Source organism: Bubalus bubalis, chromosome 21, assembly GCF_019923935.1.
Source record: "Bubalus bubalis isolate 160015118507 breed Murrah chromosome 21, NDDB_SH_1, whole genome shotgun sequence".
Classification (NCBI taxonomy): Eukaryota; Metazoa; Chordata; class Mammalia; order Artiodactyla; family Bovidae; genus Bubalus; species Bubalus bubalis.
In genome coordinates, this window is record NC_059177.1 from 12,458,490 (window position 1) to 12,481,320 (window position 22,831).

The 22,831-nt window shown below is 51.5% G+C and overlaps 2 protein-coding genes and 1 long non-coding RNA gene across 5 annotated transcripts in view; 2 read left to right on the plus strand and 1 right to left on the minus strand.

Annotated features, from left to right (window-relative positions):
* TTC21A (tetratricopeptide repeat domain 21A) overlaps positions 1–6,201 on the plus strand; it is a 41,426-nt gene extending 35,225 nt beyond the window's left edge. For 2 of the 3 annotated variants that reach the window (XM_025272317.2, XR_003105608.2), the window contains exon 30: positions 6–3,458. The gene's annotated coding sequence lies outside the window, so the exon portion shown is untranslated. Of the gene's footprint in view, positions 1–5; positions 3,459–6,150 lie in introns of those variants that run through there. The other variant, XR_003105607.2, reaches the window with a different exon arrangement.
* CSRNP1 (cysteine and serine rich nuclear protein 1) lies at positions 2,323–15,746 on the minus strand. Its single transcript, XM_006067335.3, has 5 exons — positions 15,569–15,746; positions 8,996–9,243; positions 5,383–5,642; positions 4,585–4,899; positions 2,323–4,489 (listed from the first exon to the last, which is right to left on the minus strand). The coding sequence occupies exons 2-5, from the start codon at positions 9,204–9,206 to the stop codon at positions 3,509–3,511; spliced, it is 1,767 nt and encodes a 588-aa protein (XP_006067397.2). The 5' UTR covers positions 9,207–9,243; positions 15,569–15,746; the 3' UTR covers positions 2,323–3,508.
* Positions 15,747–15,890: 144 nt separating this feature from the next.
* Positions 15,891–21,360, plus strand: LOC112581153. The gene is made up of 3 exons (XR_003105609.3): positions 15,891–16,194; positions 18,366–18,453; positions 21,051–21,360. It is a non-coding gene; the product is annotated as an uncharacterized LOC112581153 (long non-coding RNA).
* Positions 21,361–22,831: the final 1,471 nt, after the last annotated feature.

Consider the following 22,831-nt stretch of genomic DNA (forward strand, 5'->3'; position numbering starts at 1 on the left):
TTCAGGATGGCGGTAATGGGCCAGGCTCACCGCAGGGGAAGGAGCTCTGAACTGGGAGTCAGGAGGCCTAGAATCTCCCTGTGTGACCTTTCCCTCTGGGTATGTGTCCCCATCTGTGGCAGGAAATTAGACTAGATCTCTCTGTTCTCAAATTACAGTACAAATCCCTGCCAACGATATACAGCAAACATCTGAAAATTTCATAACTATGTGTTTAAATATCATCCTTATATAATAGAGAAAAATAGCACACAAACTCATGAATTTGTGAGTGCTGTTACATAGAATACTTCTCACTTTTAAGCATATTGATATAATCGATAAAAAGTAAAATAATTCATAGGCTTCCCTGGTGTCTCAGTGGTAAAGAATCCGCCTGCCAATGCAGGAGACACAGGTTCAATCCCTGGGTCGGGAAGATCCCCTGGAGGAGGAAATGGCAACCCACTGCAGTATTCTTGCCTGGGAAATCCCAGGGACAGTGAAGTCTGATAGGATACAGTCCATAGGGTTGCAAAGAGTTGGACCTGACTGAGTGACTAAACAACAAAATATACTTAGTATGAGTAGAACTCAGATAGGGCAGAGTTTTCAAGTTGTCCAGTGACTAAGGTTTGGGAACAGTGAACAGGTTAGGGTCCCTTCTAGAACAGCCTAAGGCATCCCTCATGACTTCGAGCCTTGTTTTTATAACAGACTGATGATCACGTGCGTGGCCTTTTGGTATGAGTCAATGATCTGGAACATCTTCCCCAGGTTACCACCATCATTCCTATGGGAAGCCAGCTGCCTTTATTATGATCTGTTTTACAAGCTAGTTTCTAGGGGTGGATTATGTTGAGAGGTACCCCTGTGGCCCCAGCTGGGGAATGGGTGGCTTAGTCCAACCATGGGCTGTGGCCATGGGATAGGAACCTACACGGGCTTCGAACCAGAGTATTGGAGCTGTGGGGAGCTGCCACCCAGACCCCCAGGCTGGCCCAAGGATCATGCCTTTGGATCATGCACACTGGAGCAATCACAAGCGTGTCGGGCTTCCAGGCTACACAAGGCAACTTAGTGAACTAGGGTACTCCACCCTGAGATGCCTCAGACCTGGCTGTCCCTGCCTAAGCTGGTTCTGGGGACAGGCGGCCCCACTGCAGGCCAGACTCCAAACCATGAGTTCTCTAATGGCCACTCCACTGATGATAGGACTGCGTGACCATGTCCACACGTCCTGAGGCAAGAGATACATACCTAGAGGGTCACAGAACTGGCAGAAGAAGAGAATAAAACCTACAGAAAGAGAGGCAGACACTTGAAAACAGAATGGGAAGTCACAGATATGCACCAGAGGCCTGCAAGTTCAGGCGCTCCCGTGAGTGCCGGTTTATGTATGAACTGAACAAGCTTGTGAGGTGAGTAACGTTATTATTTAGACAGTTTGGGAGACATCCAGGCACACAGACAGGAAGTAATTTGCATAAGTCACCTCACTAGTTAGTATAACAGCAGGGTTTCAAACCCTGGCATTCAGGGCCCATACTCTTAACCTGTAAACCATAGAGAGGAAATAGGGGGAGCCCAACACAGGCCAGAGGCAGAGGATGAGAGCAAGAAAAAGGAAACCAAGTCAGGCCTCTTTGGTGCCCCCTCCTAGCGCTTATATGTTGTTGTTCAGTCGCTAAGTCGTGTCCACCTCTCTGTGGCCCCATGGACTGCAGCACGCCAGGCTCCTCTGTCCAGCACTTGTGTACATCATCATCATTCCCAGAGCTGAGGTCAGCCTTGCTCCTCCAGCCCCCAGACTGGGGCTCCTTGGGGCAGGGAGCAGCCTGCTCGTCTGGCCTCTGGCCCGGGCTTCCAGGGGCAGGTCAGACAGGTCTGGCTGGTGCAGATGAACGTTTTGCAGCTTCCGGTGCTCAAGCCCTGGAGACCTCTGCCACTCAGTCCCACACAGGGCCTGCGCCGGCCACATCCCACTGCCCGCCCTCAACTCGAGGGGATGACTTCACCCTCAGGGCCTGGGTGCAGCCTGGTGTGGGTGAGTGTCTGTCCCAAGCAGACAGCCCGGTCCCAAAAGACTGCTCTGCTGCTGCTCCCCACCACCACCCAGGTGACCCCTCAGACGGCTTCATCTGCCTGGCCAGCCTCTTCTAGCTGACTTTCCGTCTCTGAGTTGACTGGCTGGCCTGGAAAGAGGGCCTGTGTCCCCCATGTCTATCCCTGATGCAGCCTCCATGTCCATACTGCCCTGCAGGGCCTGTCTCCCCTTCCCTCTCCCACCTCACCACCTCCTGTGTACCTGTGCTCCAAGCTCCACAAATGCAGACCACGCTGTTAAAAATAGAGCCTCTTTATTGGTACCTATAAGCTCAGGTACAAGGTGTTCCCACAAGCTCGCAGGCTGGCAAGGCCTGCTGGGCAGGAGGGCAGGCCCAGAGCCTGGGCTTCTTGGCACAGACACAGAGGAAAAATGAATAAATTATAGTTCTAATACTCAGAGACAATACAGAAATTATGATACAAAATCCAACATCAGCAAACAAAGGGCAGGAAAGCCATAAGGAGCCCCTCTCGCCCCTGGCCAACTGGCCTTAGGGTGCGGGCAGGTGGACCAGGCTGGGGTGCAGTGCCCGGAAAGCCCTGAGTGGTCCAGGGCCTACTGTGGGCCCTGAGGCAGCCCCTTAACCCTCTCTGGGCCTCCTGCTTCCCCCTCCTACATTTACGGCCTTGGAATAAAAGCTGCGGCCTTTGCGGGGGTAGAGGGAGAGATGGGCAGAGGACAGGAAGGAGAGGGGATGTGTGGAGCAGAAGAGGGTTTTGGTCACGGTTGGTCAACCCGGCCCAGCCCAGCCCAGCCCCTGCCCCTACTTGCTCAGCCATCCAGAGCAGGGCTGCTGCACGTTAGACAGAGGGTGCAAACCCATGCCTGGTCTACACCAAAGCCCCAGCAAGGGCAGGGTTGCAGGACTATCAGGAAAAGGGACTTTGCGGGTGGTGGAGAGGGTCCTGTGCCCCACCCCCGACACCAGCATTGCTCGCCAGCCACCTAGTCTCCAAATAAATTATGGGAAATAAATTATAGTCTTCACAGTCCAGAGGATCCAGTCACCCATGAGTCTAGGGCTCAGGGTGGCAGAAGAAACCATAAGAGGTGGCTGATTTCAGCCTCATGTGGCTGTCTTCGGGCTTAGGAACATCATACAAGATGGACAAGGAGTCTGCAAAGCTCCAGGGAAGCCACATTTCTTCTCACTCCTGGCATGTGCCATGGATGTGGAAGAGAAGGTGTGGGCATAGGGGGGCCGGGCAACTGAAAGGGGAAGCGCCCCCCTCTCCCCATTTCAGCATAGAAAGTTACAAAAATAAATAAATCAATCCAGAGTGTTGCATGAAAATTAGTAGGAGTGCCCACATGGGAGCCAGCCAACGGGGGACCATTACATATAGACCTTGGGGAGCCCCCCAAATTACAACAAAGCAGCAACAGGGTTCTTGGGGCCAGGAAAAGGCACCCTAACCCTCACACAGGCACAGGTTCCACCAGCGACGCCGGGGTGGTGTCCTCAAACAACTGGCCATCCACAAAGGGAGCCAGGGCCTCGGCAGCGGGCTCAGTCAAGCCCATGATGGACTCCAGGAAGCAAGTGCTGGTATCCGCAGGGGGAGAGAAGGCAGGCAAGGTGAAGTGGGGCACCTCGAGGTGGTCCAGGCTATCAGACACCTTCCGGGAGGTGTAGTGGGGTCCCAGACTATAGTCTGGCAGGGCCTGGAGCAGCTCGAAGGAGTCGCAGGAGGACAAGCTGAGGTCCACTGAGCTGCTCTGGCCGGCATCCGTGCTGGCTGGCACCAAGGGGCCAGGGAGGCTGCCCTCACCCAAGCCTTCAAGGCCGCTATTGAGGAAGCAGCTGGCATCCAGGTTGGCATTTTCATCCAGGATGCCTGACGTGAGGCTGGAACTGGAATAGCTGTGGGTCCAGCTGGCCAGGCCAGTGAGGTCACCAGTACCAAAGATGTCAGCTGGGTGGAAGCAGTTGAGATTGTCCAGGCCGCCCACACCCCCATCCTCCTCCTCTTCCTCGTGTCCACCTAGTTCAGAGTCACTGAAGCTCAGGATACGAGCCAGGCCATCATCATCCACGCCAGGCTGGAAGCCAGGGCCAGGCAGGGCCAGGCGGGCAGGGCCATCCAGGGCCTCGCTGGTGCCTGAGGCTGTGGACGAATCGGTCATGTCGCTGCTGCAGCTGTTGTCTCCCAGTTCGCTGCTCACAGGGGGCTTGGCTAGGGGGAACGCAGAGGACAAGACCTGCTCGCTGGGGCTGGGAGTGCCATCCTGGGCTGGGGCCTCCAGCTCCCCGAGGCTCTCGGCCCCCTGCTCCAGCTGCAGGCGGGTGAGCGTGTGAATGAAATGGGTCTGAACTCGAGCCTGATTAAATTCCACACGGCCCTTCGGATTCTCACAGCCCTCCCTGCAGCAACCACAGGGGAACGCTGTATGATCCATCTGTAAAGCAAACAGAGGTGCCAGTGAAGATCCGGTGGAGCCCGGAGAAGTCCCTGACCCAGGCTTGCCTTCCCAGCCCCGCCGAGCCCCAGTACCTGGCACTTGATGCCCGCCAGGCTGCAGCTGCAGGTCTCGGGATCACAGACTCTGTTGCAGCGACAGCCGCAGTCCTCCCGGGACTGGCGCAGGGCCTGCAGCTCTCGCTTCTCCTCGCGGTCGATCCTCCGCACACCAGAGGCCCGCAGCAGAGCCCGTCGCTTCCGGGCCGGGAAGGGCTGGAGGAAGGTCATTTCCTCCAACCGGCCGCCTGCCACGGCCAGTGCCAAGTCCTCTTCCACAGAGGCGTCATCGATGGCATCCACGGTGAGGGGCAGGCCGGCCTCCGTCTTGGGCACCCCAGTCTCCGAAAGCTGTGTCCAGGGAATGAGGAGGGATGTCAGAGGCTGACATGACCCCAGAGCTTCGGTCACTTAATAAATGCCCCCGAGTGTTTATTCTGGGCTGGGCATTGTGGATGCCGTAGTGAATGGGACAGCCAAGGACACGCCCTCAGGGCATTCAGAAAGACGTTTCCTATTTGTCATTCCCCACTTCATGGACAAACCCCTTCCCCGAGACAGACAGATACACTGACGCCCCTATGTCCCATCTACTCCCCCTCCCCAGTAAGGTCAGGCAGATTGAGGTACCATGCCCACTGGCCCTGCAATAGGAGCCCTTTTATACCCATCTGCCTACAGGAAATCTGCAACAGACTCTCATCAAATCAGTCAGCCCCATGGGCCTCCCAAATACAGAAGAAGCAATATGGCAACCACCATGACCCTTATCCCCCCCAAGGCTAGGACTTTAGAGCAGCCCGAGGGCGAAGGCCATGGAGAGGGTCTCCCCACCTTCCATCTCAGCGCCTCCAGCTTCTCCTCCTTCAAGCGTAGGCGCAGCTTCTCTTGCCGTGCCCGGGCTTGCTCCTCGGTAAACTCAGCCAGGGAGAAGCGGCGGCAGGCACTGTGGCGGGAGGCCATACCCAGGGTGCAGCCGCCACGGCTGGGCACGCTGGTGAAGCCCTGGCATCGCGGGAAGTAGAAGACGGTGATGCCATCAAAAGCCACTCGGCCTCGGCGCTTCCGGGGAGCCTGCTTCAGAATGGACAGGGCTAGAAGACAGACAGGGAAGGGGCAGACGTTAGTTCTCCATGAAGCAGGGCCTAACCCCCGGGAAGTGATGCTGAACCATCTCTGCTCACAACCCTCCCACCCCACCCAGAAGAGAAACGGATCTGAGTTTCGGAGCCAGCCTGGCTGACACTGGTGCTGGTGAGAGCCCAACATCAGCCTGTGTCGACGCTGGCTCGTTGTTACTTAGTAGTCCAAATGAGAGCGTGTGTTAAGATTAAACGTCTTTCCCGTCTTTAGAAGCCATTTACAGGTCCCCTTCGTTGTTTTCTAAAGTTCTTTTTTGGGGGGTGTGGGGGTTGCTGTGCTGCAAGGCATGCAGGATCTTAGTCCCAGACCAGGGATTGAACGTGTGCCCCTGCAGTGGAAGCTCAGAGTTTTTACCACTGGACCACCACGGAAGTCCCTCTATAGTTCTTAAAGTATTGATTTGTAGGAGCTTTGTATATATATTAGACATTAATCACTGTGAACTTCCCGATGTTCAAGCTGGTTTTAGAAAAGGCAGAGGAACCAGAGATCAAATTGCCAACATCCGCTGGATCATGGAAAAAGCAAGAGAGTTCCAGAAAAACATCTATTTCTGCTTCATTGACTATGCCAAAGCCTTTGACTGTGTGGATCACAATAAACTGTGGAAAATTCTGAAAGAGATGGGAATACCAGATCACCAGACCTGCCTCTTGAGAAATCTGTATGCAGGTCAGGAAGCAACAGTTAGAACTGGACATGGAACAACAGACTAGTTCCAAATAGGAAAAGGAGGACGTCAAGTTTGTATATTGTCACCCTGCTTATTTAACTTATATGCATAGTACATCATGAGAAACGCTGGACTGGAAGAAGCACAAGCTGGAATCAAGATTGCCGGGAGAAATATCAATAACCTCAGATATGCAGATGACACCACCCTTATGGCAGCAAGTGAAGAGGAACTAAAAAGCCTCTTGATGAAAGTGAAAGTGGAGAGTGAAAAAGTTGGCTTAAAGCTCAACATTCAGAAAACGAAGATCATGGCATCCGGTCCCATCACTTCATGGGAAATAGATGGGGAAACACTGTCAGACTTTATTTTTTGGGGCTCCAAAATCACTGCAGATGGTGACTGCAGCCATGAAATTAAAAGACACTTACTCCTTGGAAGGAAAGTTATGACCAAACTAGATAGCATATTCAAAAGCAGAGACATTACTTTGCCAACAAACGTCCGTCTAGTCAAGGCTATGGTTTTTCCTGTGGTCATGTATGGATGTGAGAGTTGGACTGTGAAGAAGGCTGAGCACCGAAGAACTGATGCTTTTGAACTGTGGTGTTGGAGAAGACTCTTGAGAGGCCCTTGGACTGCAAGGAGATCCAACCAGTCCATTCTGAAGGAGATCAGCCCTGGGATTTCTTTGGAAGGAATGATGCTGAAGCTGAAACTCCGGTACTTTGGCCACCTCATGCGAAGAGCTGACTCATTGGAAAAGACTCTGATGTGGGGAGGGATTGGGGGCAAGAGGAGAAGGGGACGACAGAGGATGAGATGGCTGGATGGCATCACTGACTCAGACGTGAGTCTGAGTGACTCCAGGAGTTGGTGATGGACAGGGAGGCCTGGCATGCTGCAATTCATGGGGTCGCAAAGAGTTGGACACGACTGAGTGACTGAACTGAACTGAACTGAACTGAACCAGTCTAACCTATCTGTACAAATATTTTAGTTATTTTTGCTTGTGGGGTTTTACAAAATAATTTCTATGGTTTATGAAATCAAAAGTATATTGAACTTTTCCCTTATGACTTCTGCATTTTGCAACAAGCTCAGAAAGGTCTACTACCCTTTATAAGTTATTAAGTATGTCAGTTAGGAAGCTATGTATTGGCATATTCGATACATATATTTATATACTACTGATTTTATTAGTTTGAACCACAAGAAGTTACCATCAAACCTTGGCGATGCTGTATATTTAGACTTAATATATTAATTTTGTACCTAGCTATCTGAGGGAATTACCTCCTAATAGGTTTTCTATATACCTGTTCTTGACTTTATCATGTAGTCGACCACCTGCAAATCATGGCCTTTTGCCTGTTCTAATCTAGTGTATTTAATTCTCATTTTCTTTGCTAACTGAATTGGCTAGCACTTCCTGAATGATGTTAACAAACAGTGGTGACAGACAGTGCCCCAGTTGGTTCCTGGGGCTGTTTCCATTGTTTCCTCGTCAATCCTAATACCAGGTTTTGGGTTGAAACATGTATTTTTTTATCATTTAGGGCAGAATTTACTTATTCTTATCATACTAAGGGTTTTTTCTAGAAGGAATATTGTTGTTGTAGTTGTTGTTCGGTCACTAAGCCGTGTCCAGCTCTTTGCGACTCCATGGACTGCAATACGCCAAGCTTCCCTGTCCTTCTCCTGGAGTTTGCTCAAATTCATGTCCACTGACTCAGTGATGCTATCTAACCTTCTCATCCTCTGCTATCCTCTTCTCCTTTTGCCAGAAGGAATATTACATGTTATCAAACAGCAGCTCTCGTATTTTTCCTCCTCTGACACAGACATTTGGTAAATTTATATGATTAGATTTTACAGTATTAAACCATCCTTGTATTTCTACAGTAAACCCACAGTACTTTAGTTAGTTAATGTACTATTAGATTGTATCTGCTAAAAATTATACTTTTTCATGTGTAATGTACAGCTCTGCATATAGTCCATAAATAGACATATCTGTGGTATTAAGACATCATGATGGGGATCATCAGAGAAAAAACGTCTCCATGTGCTCCTTGGTGTTGAGGGGGTGCAATAATGAAAAATAAGGTGGAGAAACACTCTAGGGCCTCTTTGTCAGTTTGAAATCAGAATAATGTAAACTTAAAAAACTAACTGGGGGAAAAAACCTTCTCACTGCATTCAAGCAAAGCCAAACAGCATTTTGCCAGGTGAGGGACCGGCCTGACAGGCCCCGCAGCACAGAAGCATAGGGTGTGGGACTTGGGCAGGGCAGCTGGTAGAGGACAGGGAGCCAGTTGGGAGAAACGAAACTGGAACTGAGGGGCAGAGCTGGGCGGGAAGGCCCTGGGGCCACCAAGGAGCCCTGCCCTGAACGTGATGACTCCAAGCTGGAGAGTCCCAAGGTCAAAGGTGAATGCCGCTGGAGCCGGCATTCCTGAGTGACCTCTGTAGGACAGGAAGTAGATGATCTGGGGAGCAGGCAGGGAAGCTGAAGCCGGGGGGCACACAACCTCCAGAGGCCGGGATGACTTCATCAGGGCCGCCCCCAATTTCATCTTGAGGAAGGAGAGAGGGGTGCGATGGGGTTCCCAGGGCAGAGAGACTCACGAGTGAAACTTCGGGGGCCACAGAAGTCACGGTCAGGCAAGGGCAGCTGATCCCAAGGGCTCTCATCATCCGAGTCCCAGGCCGGGGAGACCGGGGAGCTGGGGGAGCAGGAGGGGGAGCGGTGGCCCGAGGAGGACAAGGAGGAGGACGAGCAGAGCGAGGACGAGTCCTCATCCAGCTGGTCAAACTTCCGCTTCAGCAGCCCGGTCATGGTGGCGAGGGTGCTCTGGGGCCCGGGCACAGCCGGCCTGGAATGAGAACGGAAGAGGTCTAGGTGCAGGCCTGAGGGCAGGAGGTGGGCACCCAGGCCCAGTCATTGCCTCTCCCACCACCCCACCCCCCCAAGGATGCCCAGGACTCCAGGAGGCTGCCTTGCACTGGATGGAGCCCTGAGGTTCAAACCCTCACCCTGGCACTTGCAGACTTGCACCACCGAAGTTTTCCCCTTCACTATCTACTGTAACCCACCTACACACACACACACACACACCAGACCAACAGATGGGTCGACAGACCTCAGCCTGGCCTCGCTCATTCCCCCGCAGGAATCCCGGGGGCTGACTCACTGGCTGGGTGATTCACACGGCTGCATCTGTGTGCCTTTGTGTGTGTGAGGCCGGGTGCATGCCGACAGCCTGCACGGCCCTCGTACAGTGGCTGCTTCCCCCTCCTCCCTCCCAGCACACCCATAGACACGCTGCCCTGCACACACTGGTGACAGGCCCTCACTCAGGGCCAGGCCGACCAGGGCACTCCAGGGAACAGGCTGGCTTGGACACCACCCCTGATTTCCAACACACAACTTTCCCATGATGGAGCTGCTCAGACTTTCCCTTAGAAACCCCCGCCCACAGAAGAAGTCCCCTACCTCCAGGCCTGACTGTGGGACCAGAGCCACCTGGGCTTCGTGGCTCTTTAATATCTCCTGTTTGATCTTCAAAATTCACCTTCATCTTGCCTTCCACTCCAATTTCTAACCCTGTTTGAATTAACTTTCAAAGGAAAGTATGCTCTCCCCTTAAAAAACAAAAACCCTCTTGGAGTGCAACTGACCGGCCACGCTATGGTTCCATGCTCCTCCTGTCTGCAGTCGGGTGACCTGGAGCACCCCAGGACACACCGCTGGCTGTGTCTCCCCTTTAAGGGTCTCAGCCCTCCTGAGTAGAGCAACCAGAGATTCTCACAGCCTGGCTGGCCTCACGTGAGGGAAGGGGACTTGGGGTTCCTCCTCCTAACAGCCTCTTCCACTGTTCGAGAATCCCCAAAGGACTCGGTCCTTAGGGCTGAGCCCAGATACCCAGCGAGCACTCAGGGCTGGGCCCCAGGAGGCCACCAGGAGGAAGGGGAAACGGCGGCGCAGAGGCCCCAGTGCTGGGAGCCCCTCCCCCACTGCAGCACAGGAAACGACAGCGAACAGGAAAAGCCAACCAGAAGGCTGGCCATCTCCCCTGCTCAGGTGTCCTTTCGAAACACCCCTTGGCCTAGCCTCCCACGAAGTCCCTGGATCCCAGACTTAGGCAGTGTGCTGTCAAACCAACTTACTGGGTAAAATTCATCCCAGGGACAGCCTCTCCTCACAGGCACCAGAGCAACAAGAGAAGCTCCGCGACTTGCCAACCCTCCAACAATGCTGAGCCCAGGGGAAGAGGACGCACAGGTGTTTCCGGGGGCTTCTCAGCAGATAGTTTCTCAGGCCTGGCACCCCCCACCTCTCCCAGGGTCAAACCACAAACAAAAACAACCCAGCTCTCAGCTGACCTGAAGACTCTCCCAGGAGATGGGGGAACTCATGGCCCAGAGGTAGATGCGCGCATGTGCGCGCGCGCGCGCACACACACACACACACACACACACACACACGCTAGTGCACGTGCAGAGCCCAGAGGCACCCAGACACAGAAACACACATGACAAATCACACCCAAGGATCTTGTCCTTACCACAATCCCACTGTGAGATCCCATCTCTTCCCCAACTCCAGATGCTGCCTAAAGGGTGCTGAATGTCTTCCTAGTCCACACCTAAGCCAAAGACTCCCTCAAACCAAATGCTCACTTGGTCTCTGCCTGGCCACCCCTTAGAAACATAAAATTCTGCAGGCCCCATATCGAACCCCTTGTCTCTGTTCCCCACCTCCCCATGCCATCTGTTCCTCTTCCTGTGTTCCCTATCTTAGTAACAGCACTGCCACCCACCCAGTTACTCAAGCCAGAAACCTGCAGTCATCCTCAACTCCTTCCTGTCACCCTCCATCCACATCCAGTCACCCAGTCCTGTAAGTACACATTAGCTCATTCGATTCACACAAGGCCAGGCACCGACATGGCAGGTATCACAGAGGCTGCCCAGCAGAGTGTGAAGAGAACCTCGGCTCCAGAACCATACTGCTCACATTTGAACCCTGGAGTGGCTATCAGTTGGCTGGGTGATGTTAGGCAAGTTCCTTAACTTCTCTGGGTTTTCAATTTGTCTTACAACCGAATAAGGTTGGGACGTTTACGTGAATCAATCCATGTCAGGTTCTTAGAACAGCGGAAAATGCTTGCTGAATGTGTCATTCTACACCGAGGGGGAAAAAAAAACACGAGCTCCTGGATACACACGACACAGATGGTTCTCACTGATAGCATGGTGAGTGACAGAAGCCAGACACAAGATTACATGTGAATGAAGTTGAAGAAAAGGCAAACCCAATCGGTGATGATACAAGAAAGAATCGTGATTACCCAGGGGGTGGAAAAGGGCATGTACTGGAGACAGTCACAAGGGAATTTTCCCAGGGCTGGGAGGGGGTAGTAGTGTCTGGAAGTGTTCTGTGTTGTCTGCGTGGCGGTTCCATGGGTGTCTAAAACATCTCACTGCACACATAAGATTCATCTACTGTGTGCATTTTACACACGTCACCTTCAATTCTGAAAGCCTGTTACCCTTATGTCTCTGTCCCACTGATACTGTCCCCGTCTCCTGCCCTCTCCTTGCAGCCACTCTTTACCCTGGAGCTAGAATGATCTTATTAAACCAAGTGTCTGCCCACCATCTCCATGCAGAGAATCATTCCCTAAGGGGCGCCCCCTTAGGATCAAGTCCGCAATTCCAAGAGGCTGAAGTATGCCTAGCCCCCAGACTCATGCAAGACTCTTCCCACCCCCCTCACTTTATACTCCAGCTGAACTTGCAGTTGCCCCAACAGGCATGACCTTCTCACTCCTGGCCTTTGCACAAGTTGGAACCCAGCCTCACTCCCCTTAAGAAGTCATCTCCCAGAGGGCCTCCCTGACACCCTTCCTCCTCCCCACTACATGCCTCTCTGGGCCTCCGTGAACCATGGGATTCCCCCATCACAGCCCTTATGGCTCCTTCCCGTGACCACCTCACTGCTCATTTCCCTCGTGCAGGGCTGAAGGCCTCTCTGCTAGTCGGCACTGTGCCTGTGCCTGGAATAGTCTGGCGCAGAGAAGGCTCCTGAGGACCATCGGAGGTAGGCAGGCTGGCGCTGCAGTACACAGAGGGACAATTGAGGCACATGGGGTTTCTGGGGGCCACTGGTCGGTGTGCCCTCCTCCTGCTTGGGTCACAGTTAGTTGGGCAGGGATGAGGGCGGACATGCCCATCCCCCAGCCTGCGCCTGAGGGTTTGAGCAAGAATAGCACCCAGGAGGGGGTAGCTCCGAGGGCAGGAAAAGGAAGCTCCTGCTGCCAGCAAGTGCCAACACAGGCATCTCAGGAGGTTCCCCAATAGTAAACAAGTAGAAAGAGCGTTAGGAAAGCCCGTTCAAGCCAGACACCCTGGCTCTGTCTCAGGGATGTCTATAGAATGGGAGCTTAAGGGGAGAGGGTTGTAAACTCCAGGGACGCAGACGGGGACACAGGGGAGCCATAGCCATGATGCACCTCCTAGGGAGGAGCACCTAGGGAAATCTGCAGACCTAGAAATGGGGACTCACGTCCTCCCTGACCCGGGGTGGCGGGGGTGGTGGCGAGGAGGAGCCCCTGGATCTTGTGCTTGGGCGCCCCACCTGAGAATCCAAAGGCTGAGAGAGGCAGAGGCAGATGAGACCAAAAGACTCAGCCAGAGACAAGGAGAGGCCAAGTCAGAAAAGGAATGAAAGATAGTGGAAGAGTCCAAGAAAAGTGTCAGACAGTGAGTCAGAGGGTGGGGGAGGGGCCCTCCACAGCTACCCAGGAATCAAGATCCCTACCAACCGTGGCACTGTTCCCAGGGTGAGCACAGCCCCCTCCGAGGGTCCTGGAGGAAGGAAAAGCAATTCCCAGGAGCTGGCCCAGACAGAAATACCACACCCCCAAGGAGCCCCGGAGACAGACCCTGAATCAAAGAGAACCAGGCTTCTTCCGGGATCTGCCTGGGCCCTGAGAATCAGGCCCTCCCTGCCGTCACCACTCACAGGAGCTGACAGTCCAGGACCGGGGTGGGGGGTGGTGCCTCCCTCCCTCCTCGCCACAATTATCTACACACTCAGGCCACACTGTGTGAACTGAGGGAAGGCCACCTCACCCTGGATACCAAGCAAACAAAGGCTGTTTAAGGGGCGGGAATCCCCAGGCCTCTGAAAAGTCACACCAACTCCTCTTCAACCTCAGCAGTCCCAATGCTCCAGTCCCAAGTCAGAGCTGGTATTGGAAAAGGGGCACCTTCAGCTGCCTCTACCCTGTCAGGAATCTGAAGAATGTGTCTTTTAACCTCAGAGCCCCAGGCCTTGGCCAGCTCTCCCCAATACCTGGGGTCACATGACCCCAGGCCCCCAGGAAGTACTTCCTGGGAGAAGGGGAGGACACCTTTGAGCACCTCACACCCCCATGGGTATTGGCTAGAAGAACAGCCACGGCAGCCCAGAGAGGGCAAGCAGAAGGCCTGGTACATCCCCACCCCTCCCAACCTATCCCCCAGGGGGAGGGGACAGTTCCTCAGCCTTGGCCTCCAGGGCCTGGCACTGGGGAGGCGGCGCCAAATGTTTGCTGGCTACACGAGGCAACTGCTCCTGCAGAAGGGGAATTGCACCTGACAGAGACTGCTTCCTCCACCTAAGCAAGGCCCCCTTCACTGCCATTCATCCATTCATTCTTTCAACAAATATTTATTGAGTGCCTATGACATGCCAAGCACTGTGTCACGCACTGGGAATACAGGGAGCAAGACACAGACAATACTGCCCCCCTGGAAGCTTTGAGTTTACTAGGGAATAGAAAAATGAGTTATGAACCCTGTTGAGTGCTGGAATGGAGGCCGGGAAGGGGTATAGCTGGCAGTGAAGACAAGTCTCTTGGAGGAAAGGGTAGGATGGAGTAAAAGTTCCAGAGAGAGGGGGGCACAGGAACCCTGAGGGACTTGAGGAGCAAGAGGCAGAGAGATGGAGGGGAAGGGGCTGCCTGGGAGGGGATTCTGGGAGCTAGGGCTGACAGGGCAGACTTTAGCCTAAGGGCACAGGAAGCCACTGAAGGGTTGAAGTAGGGAGTGACAATAGCAGATTTGCATTTTAAAAAGATGGCTCAGCACGGGACAGGAGGGGGTGGGACAGGAGGGGGTGTGACGGGTTGGACGGAGCTGCCAGAGGTGGGTGAGAGATGACAAGCCAAAGGCTTAGGAGAAAGGGGAAGGGAACCTGGTGACTTCTGGAGGTGGGGACCAAAAAAGGCAGTGATGTTGAGGATAAGGGATGAGTTCTGCTCGAGAGGGCTGTGAGACATCTGAGTGGAGGTGTCGGGTGGGCAGGGGAGCCAGAGAAGGACCCTCTGTGTCAGGAGTGTGGGCTGTGTGTGTGACGCGCTGGGGAGCCGGAGTGACTAACTGTGTGACGGCTGCCGTGGTGTGGGCATCTCAACAGTGTCCTGCCATTGGAAGGGCCCCCGGGAAGGGGAAACTGAGGACCGGGAGGAAGCAGGTGCTGGGGAGGGAGACTTGCGTGGGAGAAGCCTACGTGTGCCCGAGGGTGCCCGCGGCTAGCTGCGCCCGTGACTCACAGCGGTGGCCTCTGCGTGTGACGGTGACTGACGAACAGGTGAGCGTACGACACAATCCCTCCTCCTCCCCCACCCCCCCTGCCGGGGTCCGTGACTCACAGAGCCTCATTCCTCGATCATCCCTCCAACTCCCTCCCTGACGGGCGCCGGGCACTCGCCGCAGCCCTGGCACCCGCCCCCGGGGGGAGCCCGAGGAGGAAGGCGACAAATGTCACCTGCTCCGGCCACGCGAGGAACTTCTGAAAAGTTCTCAGGCAACTGGGTCAAAAGGGAACTCACCCGCGGACGCGCGCCCGCCGCCACCCCGCCACCCGCGCGCAACCCCGGCTCGGCCGCCACCCGCCCGGCGGTCGGGGAGCCGGGACCTCCTGGGGTCCCGGCGACGGGGCGGGGGGAGGGCAGCAGAAAACCTGCGACTGTCGTCTCCCGGGCTCCGGACTCCGGCCGCGGCGCGCCGTCCGGGACCGGGCTGTCCCCGCGCCGGTGCCTTCTCAAAGTGGCGAGGGAGAAACGTCAGGGGCTGGGGGGCAGTGCCCTCCATGCGGGACGCCCCCTCCCCAAAGTCCCGTCCCACCGGCCCGGAGCCCCCGGTACTGACCTGAGGTCCGGACGCTGGGCAAGGGCAACGCCGCGACCCACGTCCCGGTCGGGAACGCCCCCTGCGCCGCGACCCCGCGCTCGCTCGCTCTCTCGCTAGCTCCCTCGGAGGGCAGCACTCGGCCCAGCTGCCCCTCGCTCTGCGCGTCCGGCAGCGGCGGCGGCGGCGGGAGACTGGCTGAGCCCGGCCCCGCCCGCCGCTCCGCCCTCCTCGTCAGTGGAAAACTCCGGGACTCACGGCGCTGACGCACGCCGGGCCTCCCGCCCGCCGCCCCGCCCCGCCCCTCCCCGCCCCGCCTCAGAGGCCCCGCCCCTCCCCGCTCCAGCCAGAGCCGGCGCAGCGGTCGCCGGCCTCCCTGCGGACTCTGACCCTGAGCCGGCGCCGCGGACGCTCTCGGCCCCCAGCCCCCTCCGCTGCCCTCCTCCCGGCCCTCTCCCGCGAAGGTTCCGAGAGTCGCCGACGCTCCCCGCCGGCGGAGCAGGATCGGGAAGGTCCATACCTTTCCCTACGGCCCCCGTTTACAGATCGGTAGACTGAGGGTCAGAACGGCGCGCAGCGTCTGTCAGGCCACCGGGCGGTGGCAGAGCCCAGGGCCCTTACACGCCCTGACCCCAACGTCGCCCGAGGTAGTTGACTGTAATCCCGTCAAAAGTTCCTTCCTCACCCTCCTTCCTACCACCTCCCCCTACCCCCGCTCCCCGCAGATCCGCCTGAAAAGTATAATCTGGAGAAGAACCAGAGGTGGGTGAGGTGGGTGAGCAGGTCATCCTTGGTCCTGACCTTCACCTCTGCTCAGGAGCCAGAGACTGCAGAAGCCCTGAGCTAGGGGTTTCTGGAACCAGCCTACACTATCCCCACCGCTACCAGATCCCTTTCTTGAAAAAAAAAAAAAAACAACTCTAGTTTCTTCTGAGCCAGACCCTGGCCACTTAAAATGGCTCACTGCCTGCTCTGCTCCCGCCAAGGCCTTTCCTGACTTGGGGCCAACTCTCGCAGTGTTACTGCACCGGGGAAAGTGTGTGCATGCCCGAGCAGCAAGTTCTGGGCCAGAAGGCCACCCGCTGTGGTCAGACCCTACCCACCACGCGTGCCCTGAGCGTCTCTCCCCTCGCACCTTTGCTGCAGGTGTTGTTCTCGCCTGGAACGCCTTCCGGCCCTCTTGCTGCTTACCACAATCCCATCTCCTTTAAGGTCTCTCAGCTCGCACTGCCTCCTCCAGGGAGCCTTCTGTGGGAGCCTGACCCTCCCCCTCCCAGTCCGGCTCCCGCTGCATTCTGGGTTCTTCTCTGACTGTCCTAGATGAATGTTGTCTGGGACTAGCCCAGCCCTCAGGATTCCTTTCTACCTAACTGCAGGTGGGGGTGGGGGTGACCTGTGCTGACTGCATGGCATCTGAGGTTGAGATGATGGTAGGACCCCTGTAGCCACAGATGTGAATGTAAAGGGGGTCAGGAGGGGTCTGCCCACCCTTTACCTTGCCAAGAAAGAATGGAGTTTGGGGGAGGCTGCAGTCCCTGTTCTTCCTGGATGCCTTGAATGTGCCTACCTGGGGGGCTTGCAGGGGAAATGTCTGGATGGCTGGAGCCCACCCTCCAGTGACTTCCCAGCGCCTTCTGGATGAAGTCTTAACTCCGCGGGGCCTACAAAGCTGGAATAAGCAGGCCTTTGCCCTACCTTTGCAGCCTCACCTCTTTCTCTTCGAACTCCCATCCCCCACTCCCTTCCCTGAGCCTCCATTTTCAGGTCTTTGACGTGTGTCAGTCTGTCTTTTTATTTGTAACATCGGTACAACCGCACAGTAGTTTTAATTTACACATGCAGTGTTCTGTTCTATACCTTCTTAAGTTTGTTCTGCCCTTACCTCTGCACTCCCAGCCCACGCCCTTGATAACCGCACTCCAGCCCTGATTGCCAGCAGTCAGTTCTTGGGGTGTGTCCTGCTCATCCTGATTTAAACTTCCAAAGATGCTAATCTCCAGCCTGGTTTGCACCCACTTAGATATATGGCTTCTTTATGCATTTCCATGTGAGTTGTCTGTGAGCATTGGGAGGGCAGGGACCATACCTGACTATCCTTTCTGCTTGTGCTCCTTAAGAACAAAAAAAGTATTGAATAAATTGTCTATGGGGTAAATGTCTATCAAGAGCTGGGGCTCAAGGAGAGGTCAAGGCTGGAAGTGGGGAAGGAAGACACCCGCTAAGTTGAAGCTCTCGGTGTGGCTGAGACAGCCCTGGAAGGAGTTGAAAAGCTACAGAGCTGAGTGTCCTTTGCTGGAGGTGACTCAGCCCTTAGGGCTACTAGGCAGGTGGCCACCCACCCACTCCCACCCCCCTCAAATATTTAGCTGCACTGTCTCCTATGTCTGCTAGGTTGTAGACCTTGCTGGTCCCAAGGAATCGTTTCTTCCAGGAGTTCTCCTTTCCTGTGTGTGTCTGTCTCTCTCTCTCTCCCAAGTCTTCCAGTTTGTAAAGTGGGGGCATTAGACCTGAGAACGCCATTACCTTCAACATTCCTTGAGTTAGTTTCTAGAAGATGCTGCCTGCTGATCAGGGAACTGGGCAGGGTTGAGCCCTAAAGTTAATGAGGGTCTCTGGCTGTCTCAGTTTGCATCTGCTGGGCTGTTTATGAGGGAAACCAGACAGAACAGAGACCAGGGCAGGGAGTTGGCAAGGGCTGGAGTCAGGGCTTAGAGCAGGGAGCCCAATGGTCGATAGGATTTGGGAGGCAGGAAGAGAAGGAAAAAATAAGGGAAAATATAGAATAAAAAGAATCAAATAAGTGATGTGTTTTCTCTAGAAAAGCATCTCCCTGTCCTGGGATGGGCTCACCAGATGTTCCCCAGATGTTTGCTGATGATGAGAAACATCTTCCTCTGGGATCACAAGTAAGTTCTTCCTGTTGGTAGGGAAATGAAAGGTCTGTTCCAAGGCAAGGAGGGTGGGGTCTGGAGCAGCATCCATTTGTGACTATGGCATATGCATAGGCAGAAACATACCCACACATCCTCAGGGAATTTCTGAATACTTAGGGGAGTCCCACAAGTTTCTCAAACATTCAGCATCCACAGACCACCCAATTTTAGGTAAATAAAAAACCTCATCTTAAATAATATTTTTTAAAATAAAAAATTGATTCATTTCCATCAGAAAGATGAAGATTAAAAGGATAATGTTTGGGGGCACTCCCTGTCCCCCTTCTGATGTCTATGTTAGAAGCTTTCTGTGTCCTTTTTCACTGTAATAAAACTTCTGCCACACAAAAGCTCTGCGTGATCAAGCCTTGTCCCTGATCCTGAAGCTAAATCTTCTTTGGAGACCACGGATCCAACATCATTCACCATAAGCTATCAACAGCTTTGATAAGTCTTAATAATATTATGAAAGTGTTAGTCGCTCAAAAAAAAAAACCACAATTTTTTTTAAAAGTATCAAATGTGGGAAGATTGAGATTTCACCAGATTTGCCATACTTCATTGGTGTGACAGTGAATTGATACAATCAGTTTGGAAAATAATTTGGCAATACCTACTAAGACTAAATTATATGATCTTGTAATTCTACTGCTCCATATATTCCCAAGAGAAAAAAGCACTTCTGTCCACTGAAAGACACAAGAGTGTTACAGCAGCTTTATCCATAACAGCTTGAAATTAGAAACAACACAAATGTCCAGTAGGTGAGTAAAAACAATTACAATTTCTCATACAATGAAATAGTACACAGCAGTGAATCAAACAATGGCCTCATATAATGATAGGGATGAATCTTAAAAACAGTATGTCAAGTAAAAGAAACCAAGCACAAAGAAGAATAACTATGATGCCATTTATTTATGGGAAGTTAAGAACCAGGCAGAATGAAAGCACAGAGGTAGATAATATTACCTTCAGGAGTAACAGGCTAAAGGTGTGACTCCCAGGCCAGCAGCCACCAGCATCACGTGAGAACTTGTTAAGAATGCAGATTCCTGGGTCCTCCCCAGACCCACTGCATCAGCAACTCGGGCAGCGGGAACCCAGCAACCTATGTTCTAACTAGCCCTCCACTGATTCTGATGCACATCAAAGATTGAGACCCACTGAGCTAAGGTTGTAGAAAGTGAAACCCAAGTAAAGGGGACTGTCTTCAAGCACATTTCTCCAACATTCTTGTTTATTTAAACAGGAAGACTTTTTAGTTTAGATCTGTGGATTGAAAATCTGAGCAGTTGAGTTCTGGGTCAAAGGGTTTTAACAGATGCTGCCAAATCGCCCTCCCCAAAGTTGCACCGATTTTACTCTCAACCAATAGTATCTGAGCATGCCTGTTTCCCAACACCCTCCCTGGCACTGAGTGTTATCAAACTTATTGATCTCTGCCAATCTGATGAGAGAAACCAAGAAGAGATCTTACTGTTTTAATTGCATTGCTCTAATTATGAGTGAAATTGAGGTTCTTATAAGCCATTTGTGTTTCCCTCTAAATCACGGTTTTATATTCTTTACTTGTATTGTTGCTTTATGTCTTTGAGGATTAGGGAAAGAAGCCCTTCTGTCTGTCACACATGTGGCACTTAATCCTGGTTTGCTTTTTAACTGGGTTGACAGTATATTTTATCATACAGAAGTTTTACATTTTTATGTAGTCGCATTTCTTAAACATTTACTTTAGGCATCCTGGTGTTTGTGTATTACATTCCCTTGCCATAATATTACAGGTAAATTCACCCATTTTTTTCTCTAGAGTTTTATGATCTTATTTTAAATTTATACATCCTTTATCTTTTTGGAATCTACTTTAAGGAATTGTTTAGGGTTTCCATTTTCTTTTTTTCCCCTAATTGATAAATTTTCCTACTACCTTTTTCTTTTAATATAAATGTCACCTTAAACAGAAATTGAATTCTCATATGTTCTGGAATCAGTTTCTGGTTCTCTACTCTGGTTCACTGGGTTGTCTGTTTCATCTTTGGGTACCAAATTGCTTTACAAATTTTAATTTCAGAATGTGTTTTATCATGTGACAGATGTAACCTCATCGTATTACATTTCTTTTTCAGGGCTTTCCAGGCTCCTTATTTAATTCCTCATTTGAGTTTCATATCATTTTTGGACAAGCTCGTCCCTAAAAAAAGTCCTGTATTTTAGTTAGAATCACATTGAATTGATACAGTAATTGAACACTGACATTTTTATAACATTGGGTTTTGCTATTCAAAAGCTCAGTATAATTTTCCCTGCATAATATTCATAAAGGCCCTTATATGTCTTTTAAATATTGTTCTGAATATTTTTTTGATTGCCATTGTAACTGCAATTTCTATTTTCTGATAAGTTGTATTTTTTTAATGCATGTAAAGAAAGGCTACTGAGTTTTGTATATTAACCTTTGTAAACTGCTATCATCCTGAATTCTCTTGTCTGTAACAGTAGTACATTTTTCAGTCACATCATCTGTATGTAATTTAGCTATTCGGTTATGGTTTTGTTATTTGTTTGTTTAGCCACATCGTGTGACTTGTGGGATCTCACCTCCCTGAGGAATTGAACCCAGGTGCAGCAGTGAAAGCATGGAGTCCTAACCACTGGACCACCAGGGAATTCCCAAGGTTTTGTTTGTTTTAAGCAGGAATTGATATGGGACATTTCTCAAATGCCTTTTTTGGCACGTATTGAGATGTTACGCAGTTTTCCTTTGATGTATTTTTTTTTTTTTTTTCATAATAGTGGTTAACACTTAATAGCCATTTGTTTTTATTATTTTTATAATTTTATTTATTTTTGGCTATGCTGGGTCTTTGTTGCTACACAGGCTTTTCTCTAGTTGCAGCAAGTGGGGACTACTCTTTAGTTGCGGTGTGTGGGCTTCTCACTGTGGCGGCTTCTCCTTTGCTGAGCGCGGGCTCTAGGGCACTTGGGCTTCAGTAGCTGTGGCTCCCTGGGCTCTAGTGCACAGGCTCAGTAATTGTGGTGCATGGGCTCAGTTGCTCTGCGGCATGTGAGGTTTCCCAGATTAGGGTCTGAACCTGTGTCTCCTGCATTGGCAGGTGGATTCTTTACCAATGAGCCACCAGGGAAGCCCATTCTTTGATCTGTTAATATGGTCAGTTTTATTACAGATTCCCTAATATTGAACCACCTGCACTACTAGAATGAACTTACTTGGATACAATGGATGATTCTTTGAAGGTATTGTTAATTTATATTTGGTAGTATTTTATCTGAGATTTTTGTACCTCATGTTCTATCATATTTAATTACTAGTTACTATTCAGATTCCCCACATTTCTCTTTATCTTTTGTTTCTTACTAGGTCATGAGCTGATGAAGTCGATTAAAATGTACTTGTGTCTTATCCAAATTTGTTTGCATTTGCTGTATGTCTATTGTTATTCTCAACTCATATCCTATTCTTGATTTTGAAACTATGCTATTTGGTGCCTAGAGATTTCCAAAAACTAGATTCATAATGTCTCTCATGTTTAACTTCCTTTTCTCTCATTTAGCAATTTTGTTTTGAATCTGACCTTGACTGATGGTAACTGTTCCTGTGGAGGAAGAAATGGCAACCCACTCCAGTATTCTTGCCTGGGAAGTCCCATGGACAGGGGAGTCAGGCAGGTTGCAGTCCATGGGGCTTCAGAGTCAGACACAACTGAGCCACTGAGCACACGTGTGTGATGGTCGTGCTGTAGTCTCAGCTCAGTCTTTTCTTGTATACCTTGGTTTATATTTTAACTTTTCTGAGTTACTTTGGTAAAGATGTCTCTCTTCTATAGAATGCTGTTTTATGATCTGACGGGAGAATCTTTTTTTTAAAGGATGGGTTTATCCTTATTTACATTTCTTGATACAACATGTATCAATCATGCTTACTTATGTTATCTTCTGCTGTGTTTCCTATTTTAATGCTTCCTCTGCTTTCTATGTTTTACATGTGTATTTTTTTTTGTTTTCTTTGATGTATGTGTGTGTGTGTGTGTGTGTGTGTGTGTGAGCACACATGTGTTTGTATTTTGGTCTGATGGTTTGAAGGTTTATAGTCTGTTTTTAATTTTTCCACTGCTTGCCTTTATATTGATTTATTTCTCTGCCAAGAGAAGAAAACCTTCAAATGTAGGAAAAGAGTCATATTCTCAAGGGGCTGAGCCTTGCCACCATACTTCTGTCTTCGAATTATTGATATCCCCAGAAACAAACAAAAAACAAAACAAAATTCTTAATATTCTCAACATGAAAAATGGTTATAGTCCCGCCCTGAAGCCAAAGGTTCAGGATAATCAAG